Raw genomic sequence first — 9703 nt, 5'->3', positions numbered from 1 at the left:
ACTGAGGCACTGCAGAATTCTGCTCTCCTGCTGCTCGGAGCAAGGCCCGGATCTGCTCCAACCCTCGGCCAGCCTCTGACTGGGAAGGTTGAATCGACTCTGCAATTCGGGCCGCAGCTGTGAGGTTCTGAATCAGAGTACGGCATACCTTAGGTGGAGGTGGGAAAAGCTGCCGTCGACTGGACTCAGGGACTCGCTCCCGAGCTCGCTCGTCGAGAGCGCGCTGCAAGTTCTCCAGTCAAGTGTGCTCAGCCAAATTAGCCAAGCGCGCCTCCTCCAAGGCCCGAGCCTCGGGAGTTTCTCCAACGATGGGCATGTGGAGTGCGTCCATGTTGCGACGACGAAGTTCCTCCCTCTGCTGCGAAGAGAGAGGTTCGGGATGATACTCCTCGTGGACCCGTGACGGATCGCCACCAGCATCTTCGCCGTCCTCGCGGCGAAAGCCAGGTGGGCCACGCGGACCATTGACCATCAGGACTTCAGCCGCAGGATCACTGCTATCGCACTCGGATGCAGTCTCCGCGGAGCCAGTAGACAGATCGAACAGGCCGTGGAGAGTTTCGTCGGGCTCGATTGCCGCAACTTGATGGGTGGCCGAATGCCGAGCCACCACATGCTTCACCCACGCTGAAGCAGCGACCGACCGGATCGCTTGCGGCGGCGAACAGCAGGGAGGGAAGACGCCATCGGAGCCGACTGATACTGGGTCGACGGCTGCCGAAGAAGGACGCCACGAACGCACGCGCGAAAGTGCGTCGCCCCTCGGACGGGGAGCGCCTCAACGTCGAGTGGAGCTTCCTGAAGCCACACCGAGTCGTCGGCGACGAAAACGAGCGCGCCGAGACGGATCTCGCGGCCCTCAACCAACTCGCCGCCGGAAACCATGATGATGATCAGAAAAACTTGCAACTTCACCAATAAGTCGCTAAGACACCGGCCCCACGGTGGGCGCCAACTGTCGTGGTTCTAAGTCTGACAGTAGAAAGGGGGTAGGTATGGAGAGGCAAGATCTCAGCTATGGCGAAGGTGTACACACGAGGTTTTACGAGTTCATGCCCTTCACGGTGGAAGTAACAGCCCTACGTCTCAGTGCCCGGAGGCGGTCGATTGGATTATGTGTGTGATATTACAGGGGGTGCGAACCCTTGTGCCAGAGGAGGAGGGTGGCTTATATAGAGTTCGCCAGGACCTCTCCCGCCCTCCATTACAAGGGAGTTAATGTACATAAAGTGGTGGCGTTACTGGTAACGCCAGCCTTAAATGCTATTAATGGCCTTAAAGACTACGGAGTGAATGCGTGTCCTTTGCACGCTGAGTAACTCCTGGTCTTCGGGAGGTCGAGTGATTCTCTTGTTAGTCGAGTGACAGTAGGTAGGGAGACTCCCGAGTGACATGATGTCAAGTGGATTGCACTCGACACCTTTGACCGAGGGTCTCACGGAGCCTCTTGACCTTCTTGCCTTCTTGGATAGGACGTATAGGTCAGGCCTGTGACCCTACTCCAGGTCTGTATCCTCATTAGGGGCCACCGCGTGCTGGGCGCTAGCCGTGCCTTCAATGGGTCGGTGACTTCAAGGTCGCCGTCGCGTCGGAGGCATCGTGCGGGTGTGGGCGTCGCGGAGGGCTGGTCGTAAATACCGAGCGTGACGCCGCGGGGTACTCCGCGCTGGGAGGTACCAGGGGCCGCGGTTACCGGCGCCGCCTCATCGCAAGGACGCGGGTCTAGAGTCTAGACCGCATCGTCCGCCGTTCCCTCGGGCTGGGACTCGTCGTCTGCCACGCCGGGGCCGAGGACGCATGCCACGGCGACCACGACCACGGGAAAAACTATGGTGACGGATCTGATTTTCGAGATGCAATCGATTTTTTTTACCGATTTGCAGTAGAGGTTCTGGGATTGTGTCCTTCAAATTTTGGTCGATGGAGGCCAATCTCCTCTGTTATTCCTGTCCTTGATGTCGTCAGGCAATTTTGGTCGACCAGTAGAAGAAACAACGACATGATGTCCTCAGGCAATTTTGTTTTTCTTACCTATTTGCCTGTTCTTCCTATATCCCAATCTTCTTTTGCCTGTTGTTCTTCTTCTCCCTGTTTTCTCTGGGCCTGATGCTCTCGATAGAGACAAAGTGCTGATAACGTGTTTGAACTATTCAAGAGGCAAATCGAGAGAGACAACAATGAATCGAACTATTCTTTATTGATGATCAGGAACAGGCGCCTTGGAGGGATGCGACCGCCCATAGAGGCGCCGTTCCAAGAACTGTCGTGACGGTTTGCTGGAGTCCGTACGTAATAACCGCCAGGGTTATAAACCTCTGAATTTGATCTATTTCTCTTGGGTTAAACATCTCACTTAGAAACTTCTAATGTTCTGGAATCTACAGTTTTATATTAATTGAAATAACACTACTTATGGTACGAGGCTCATATGAATTTGCCAATGCCCAAGTCTAGCTTCTACATGTAGGCATTGCAGCTGTACTGACATTTTAGTCTATGATAGTAATGTTTGTAAAATTTGTACCGAGAGGAGAGTACCATGTCAATGCATGCACAATAATCATTCGCTTCACTGTAACTTCGATTCACAATCTGCCATGTGTTAATAATCAAAGGAGAAAGAAATGGCGGTTGGCGATGCATATTCGGTACAGAGCGATCTCTCCTTTCCAGCCAAAACACAATCTAGCCGTACAGTAGCAAACTAACATGTAGATTAATAGATCCCTTGAAAGCAGGAGGTGAGGGGGTGCGAAGGAAATGAAGGACATCAATGGACCTCATGTCCGATTAAACGCTGCAGTTTGCTTGCATCAAGCTTATGGTTAGCATCTTGGTTGCCACATGCAAACTCCAACCATTTCGCAAAGCATCTGCATTCAAGAAGAACAAGCAACAACCTGTACAGTTAGTGCATCAGCAGATGGAAAAAGTATGTTTAAAAGAAGACCAGCTAGACGGAACTCCCAGCTAGACTCTCTCTCTCTCTCTCTCTCTCAACAGACGTGTAACTGACAAATGCGGAAACTACGTAATCAGCAGTACAATGCAATTCTGGATAAACAAGGCACAACAGCAATAAATCAGTACATTACCTGTGAACATTTAGTTGGTAAAATCGAAACATCGATAGATTAGGCGATTCTGGACAAGCTAGGCAACCAAACTAGCAATAAATTTGGAACTTGAAAGATGGAAACAGCAAGATAGGCCATTCTAAATTATATTTATGCAAGAAGAGAGTGACAGATATAAAACAGTTTGGGCACTGCAAAGAATATAGCAAGTGCTCATTGGTGCTGGACTTTAGGATTTTTGTTCACAGGGAACCTATATATGCAACATAGGATTTGGGGATAGATGAAGCACCAAAATCACATTGTCATTCCAGAACAAGCACTCATCTTATAAGCTGAAAGTGGGCAAAGTACCTGGTAGGGAAGCCAAATTCACCAGCATCGTCAGCAAGGTTCCTCAGACCTTCAAATATTTCTGTTGATCAAAGTAACATTTGAACTCGAGGAAAACTCGCCTTGCTGCGTCCATGGTGTCTCAATATGTTCAATGATGTCAACATTTGATGGTATTTGGATTGCTTCATAAAAGGTTACTGGCTGAGCACCGATAAACAGGTTGCCATGAAACGTGATAGTCTCACCCAGCTTCACAGCGAGAACTGAACGAGATAATGGTAATATTATTGGCATGGAATGGACAAGGTCAACAAGCCCCAGCCCAGGTGCTCTAGAGCGTACAGATTGCTCATGCATAGAAACATAATCTCCTCGGTCGACAGATAATATGCTGCTGGCTCCTATGCCCTGGTCTACTGAAACCAAACCACTGATCGAGTATGTCTTACCAGTTCGTGGCAGCTTCAGCTTGATTTCAACATTGAGCTCTACGGCTCCTGTTAAGACAGCATAGACCACAAGTACCTGGCCGCCGCCATAATTCATGGTCTTTGACATAGTTTGATTATAACAGGAGAACCCGTCGTCCAAACACATGAAAATGTCATCAGTATCACTATTCATGGTCTTGGTTGTACTTGGAATGATCTCAAGGTAAGATCCAGCTTCGGACGAAATGGCCAAATCTGGCCCAGAAAGCCGGAACCCATGAGTATCATTACGTGAATAGATAACATGACTGCCCCGATCTTCATGCACAAGAATGGCTTCTATGTCACGCAGCTTCATACCTTTGAGGCATGCAGTGAAGATCTGAAGAAGTGTTTTACCAGGACCAGCTAGCGATTGTGGCTGCCCCTTGTTAGCACCGTCATCGCTGCCAGGTGTTCTAGGTAATGGTGGTTGAGCCTGCTTTTTTCCTTTTTTGTCCTGACCACCATCATCCTCACCCGATGACCGCGAAGGTCCTGATGATGGTCCATCCTCAGCAGTGTCCAACACTACTTTTCCAGGACCAATCGAGTTGAGAACCAGATATAATACAAGTGCTAACTCATCAACTGTGTGTGCACTTATCTTCTTTGCCAGCGTTTTTTCAATACTTGTCTTCATATTATCAAGAGTCCACTCCCGCAGCTCCAATGACATATCCTTCCAATGCCATATGCAATAGATGAGAACTTCAGTGAAGCTTAGGCCACCTAACACAGCGTCACAGACCGTGTTTATCCTTGCAGGCTCATTCAGCATAAAATTAATGGTCATTACAGCTCGTCTGACAGCATATGGAGCATTACAAAGTGAACAGCCCTTGTGATGACCAGGATTACAGCCATGGTTTGAGAGCACGTGTATGGCATCAAACCAAGGATCTTCCCCCAATTTGAGTTCACACATTTTTGCCGCTAACTGTTCATTCTTCAAAAACGGCGGGGTCGGGTTAATCATGTTGACATAGTCACAATTGAAGCCCACTAGAACTGCTCCAGGAATTGTGGCAACAACCACTTTTTTTGTATCTTTAAGTGCAGGGCCCATCTCATACACTTGCTCTTCCTTGTTGCTGAAGGCCATGGTGTAAGCATTATGATTTTTTACGTGGACAGTAGTATAATCATCATCTCTGCCTATTAGTTTCAGTCGGAACCATTTCAAAGGAACTCTGTTGAACTCCACTTGATATGGGAGCAAATAACAACTTTTTATCTTCGCTTTCTCCCGACCCTTCACTAATCTGACACGGAAATCATCTATCATGCTCCTATGGCTTTCAAGCGTCATGTCATATGTTACTTGCTCGATTTCTGGTTCCCTGCTTCCAGAGTATATTGGAAGAATTTACTTAGCCTTCATCTTAAAAGATGCATACCAAATATCTTAAGAGTAACAATAACAAAGACTTGGTTGTCGCAAAGACTGAACCATTTAGGAAGCAAGGCAGAGTTTAAGAACCAAAGGCAGAGTAGAAGCAAAGGCAAAGTACAATACCTTTCCAGTTGCCAGGTTTCTTGAAGAAGTTTGAGTTTTTTGTTTACATTAGGAACAAAAGAGATGGAATCGTCCTTTGTTGACAAACTTGATAGCATATTTGCTTGGACATGTAACCAATCACGTGTTTCCTCAATTACTTGCTTGAACTGCAATACAAAAAATAAAAGACCAGATAAAATATTACTTCACAATGGCATCATAAATACGGTAATTCTAAATTCAGGTCTGCTTCTTTGTGGTTATTGACTTATGTCATACCATATCTCTTTCTCTTTTCTTAATTGTTCTATACTTGGCTTCCTGCGACGATACAAGATCATCGTAATAGCTCAATTTTCTTCTAAGAGAATCAGCCGTAGTATATTTCTTTTCATAATCGTTCTTCCGAGCCAGTATTCCTTTCTGAACCTGCATTAAGACAACAAGATACCCGTTACCCATTTATTGCCTCTTATCCCACAAAACGTAATGACATGCAACAATTTGCATAGAATGGTGAAAAAAGCAGACCAAGTTAACATGGTTGTAATTCTGATCGAGCTGCAGATCATCATCATCCAACTGATCCTTTAACTCTTTTAACAATTGTTCCTCATCTTTCTTGACAAATACTGTGATCTACAAATAACAACCATGCATCAGCATTTGTACATAATCCTGAGAGAACTGGCGAAAAGGTTAGATTTATCAAACCTTAAGCATGTCGGAAACCATCAATCTTAATTTCTCTCGTAAGCCCATTTTCCTCTCATTTTCGCGGGCGGCAGAAATTTCATCAACCCCTAACTCCGGAACCTCCGTCATTTGCTCCTAGAATTTTATGAGGAGTAAAATATGAGAAGTTATTTGTATAGCTTCACCTCCACAACGGTAAAATGGGTTCGTTTTTCTTTTTAGCATAGCTAGAAAATCTTTGAATTATAGGGAAAATTATGCAACTTACTAAGACAGATAACATTTTGATAAATGACATATCACCACAACATATATATCATTTAGGAAGTAATTATAATCCATAAACACAGTATTTTATACCTTCATTGATAAAACCACATCATCATTAACCTGCATAATATAATGAAAAATTGTTAAGAAACTGTTTCGCAACACTAAACAAGTGTAAAGTAAGGATAGTGCAGCATACTTTGCAGTTTAGCAGGCCCTCCTTCAGTTTTTTTTGTATAGGAGCATTAGTCAGGTCTTTGGAAGCAACATTTTGAATGGTGCAGTATATGGCACAGCCCTTGACAACACTCTCATCAGCAAATTTCACGTCTCCAGTAGGTTTTTGCTTGAATACATCTTGAAGATAGTTATGTAACGCAAAAATCTGAACGCCCGGCCCAGTCAATACAACACCATTGACTATATTCTGTTGATCTAAACCAGTTTCCCCTATTTCAACTCCAGCTTGGATGAGGGACTTTTTGAACAATTCCTCCATACGATTCAGTATGGGACCACAGATTTCAAAGAACATTAATTCAGTTATTTCCTTGCCATCATACGTATTTATTGAGTCTTCTCCTTTTTTCCATTTGATCCCGAACCTTCCAGCATTGTACTCAGTTTTCTGGAAATGTCTCGCCATAGCATCAAGAAAATCTTTCTCGGCAGTAGACGAATCGTTCAAATAAGAAAGAACCTCAACACTATTTTTCCCTAACCTAACAATGCTAACCTGCAACATAGTTTTGCCAACATCCACAAAGATAACATGGTGGTATGTGTTTTGCAGGAGAAGCTTCCGATTGATTCCATGATAAATGGCAGTTGCGGTTGTTGAGTTAACCAGGGAAACCTGACTCAATCCAGCAATGTAAGCAGCTTGGCATACAGCAGTGCGCTGGGACTGGGTGAAGTGGCTGGGAACAGCAATGCAACACTCTCCCACGGTGACACCAAGGGCTCTTTCGGCTGTGATCTTCAGGTCAGTGATTAACATTGCCAACACTTGAGTGGGAGTGAATCTTACATCAGAACCTGGAAAAGCTACAAGCAGGAGATTGCTATTCTGCTCCTTCACAACCCATTGATGCAACTCTGGGACAGATTGAAGATCCGACATGCTCCTTCCGATTACTTCCATGATATGATAGAAGCAATTATCCCCGCCAACAGCATCCTTGCCGGTGAATCTTTGCCTCCCATCAAAACGAACTGCTGCGGGAGTATCAAATTTACCATGTTGGTTCCTAGCAATCTGGTACAGCATACTGCTGCCCTGAATAAAGGACACGCGCCATGTGTCAATGCTCAGATCAAACCCCACCAGACCGCCCTGTTCGGTACCAAGTACCGAGCTTTCCGTTGAGAAGGTTGCTGTAGCAGCCATCGCACGGGCTACCAGTTCCAGAATGAGAGGCCGGGGAAGAAAACGCGGGCACGAGGAGGCTGGAAGTCGTCGGCAACAAACGGCGTGCGGTCGGGAGCACGCGGCGTTGCAGGAAGGGGAACGACGGAGAGAGCACCGTCGGGGAAACGCGGCGGCGCTGAGAGGCTAAGCGCGGCCAGGAGCAGCTACGAGAACGGCCGCGCTAGAGTTTCTACTCCTCTCGCGACCGTGTCCTGAAGGTGAATGCTGGCGATAACTGCGTCCGGGAGATGCGACGGCTGCAAAAGGGTAGGGCGGGAGTGGAGACGGCGAACGGCCGGGGATCAGGGAGATGCGACGGCGGCAAGAGGCTATGGCGGGAGTGGAGACGGCGAATGGCCGGGGATCATGACCGGCGGCGCTAGGGTTTCTACCCCTCTCGAGATCGTGTCCAGCGGAGTGAAGGACTGAAAGTGAATGCTGGCGAAAGCTGCGTCCGGGAGATGCGACGGCGGCAAGAGGCTAGGGCGGGAGTGGAGACGGCGAAGGGCCGGGGATCATGACCGGCGGCGCTAGGGTTTTAATTCCTCTCGCGGTTGTCTCCAGGAGAGCGAGCGTGAGTGGTCTCCTACGCGAGCGAGAGGGCATGGTGGGTTTTTCCCCTTTTGAGGCAGAGGGGGAGTCCAAGACCGCCAGTGTAGCCGTCTCACTGTCTCAGCCTCTTCGCTCGGCTCTGCTCTCAGCTCAGCGGGCCGGCCCAATAAATCTGATTTTGGAAAGGTTCTACATACCCGAATTTTGCGATTTCTTCTATGTTTTTTGTTCTTGTTTTTTCATGTACTTTTTCTATTGGTTTTCACTAGCAAAAGGACCCATGCGTTGCAACGGGGTAATAAAATTATGTATTGGCCACTTATCACAATGAGTATTATTCAATGTCTGAAGATTTTGACCCTCTCGCAACTGGTTGATGTGCACTTGTTAGATACTAATCTAAAACTTCATGAGGTAATTCAACACTAATAATCAAATTCTAATGCACAAACTAAATTCTCACATGAGCCATCCTCAAGAAATGTAGCCATCTAGGTGAACACACTACTGGCTCTAGATATCAATGGAGTGGTACTCTCCATTAATTCTTTTCATTCGAATAAACATGAAGATATCTATTTGACTTGGATTGCCTGGAAGAAGAAATAAACCCGCGCGTTGATGTGGGTCATTGTCCGGACCATGAATCATATCCCGTGTGTTGTGAAAGATACAAATAAACTGGAGAGTTTGTGTGGTATTCGAGAGTTTACCTACCGTGCTGCACTGAGATGTATCCCAATTGTTTGTTTCTGCTTGGCCTTGTCTTCCATTTGATTTGAAATTGTTGGCAGTTGTGCTACTATCTACATGCAACATTAATATTTTAAACAAGAAAATGGTACTATTTAGATATGTATGTGAAAGTGGCATGTAAAGTTTCACCAGATATAAACTGCAAAAAAATAACTTACCGATCAAGCTATTTGATCATGGAAAATATTGGCTAGTTTGGTTGGAGGCCTCACAAAAAATTGCCTGCCCTGGACCTTCCCTCGGATCTGCCTGAAGGTTGTTTGCTTGGTGTCCTCAATAAGCTCGGCCTGGAGCATTCCATGATCATTAGCCTGGCAGGAGTACCAGGCTTGGTTGTTAGCCTGGCCCAGGCGCTCAAAATCGGTTGCCTGGCAAGCACCTGGATGTTAAAATCCACTTTTCACACGATGTTATACTTCATGATGTGATCGATCAAGAGTTGTTTATTGGCTGACAAATGAAGTTAGTGCTTGCCTGGTTCAGGACATCATCCAAACGCACCAGGGAGACTTAGCTTGGCCAGGCACTTTTTTACAAATTTTCAGGACGAAGCCATGCACAACTTTTTCCCAGACATGGAGCTATGGACTCCAACCAAACTAGCTCTATATGCCACATCAATAGATTACCCATG

General features: G+C 46.5%; 1 protein-coding gene across 1 annotated transcript; it reads right to left on the bottom strand.

Moving 5' to 3' along the window:
* Positions 1-2542: 2542 nt before the first annotated feature.
* On the bottom strand, positions 2543-8357 carry LOC119364649. The gene is made up of 8 exons (XM_037630133.1): positions 6550-8357; positions 6441-6470; positions 6099-6215; positions 5916-6023; positions 5664-5813; positions 5403-5551; positions 3432-5226; positions 2543-2873 (listed from the first exon to the last, which is right to left on the bottom strand). The coding sequence occupies exons 1-7, from the start codon at positions 7738-7740 to the stop codon at positions 3483-3485; spliced, it is 3489 nt and encodes a 1162-aa protein (XP_037486030.1). The 5' UTR covers positions 7741-8357; the 3' UTR covers positions 2543-2873; positions 3432-3482.
* Positions 8358-9703: the final 1346 nt, after the last annotated feature.

The sequence above is a fragment of the Triticum dicoccoides genome, chromosome 2B (assembly GCF_002162155.2).
Source record: "Triticum dicoccoides isolate Atlit2015 ecotype Zavitan chromosome 2B, WEW_v2.0, whole genome shotgun sequence".
Classification (NCBI taxonomy): Eukaryota; Viridiplantae; Streptophyta; class Magnoliopsida; order Poales; family Poaceae; genus Triticum; species Triticum dicoccoides.
The sequence above is the reverse complement of the archived record's forward strand: the minus strand, read 5'-3'. Positions and strand labels throughout refer to the sequence as shown.

Coding starts and splice junctions, on each gene's coding strand:
- LOC119364649 (XM_037630133.1), bottom strand. CDS start 7,740: ATGGCTGCTACAGCAACCTTCTCAACGGAAAGCTCGGTACTTGGTACC. Junction 6,471..6,549: donor AGGGCCTGCTAAACTGCAAA/GTATGCTGCACT, acceptor TATATTATGCAG/GTTAATGATGATGTGGTTTT. Junction 5,814..5,915: donor ATTACAACCATGTTAACTTG/GTCTGCTTTTTT, acceptor GTCTTAATGCAG/GTTCAGAAAGGAATACTGGC.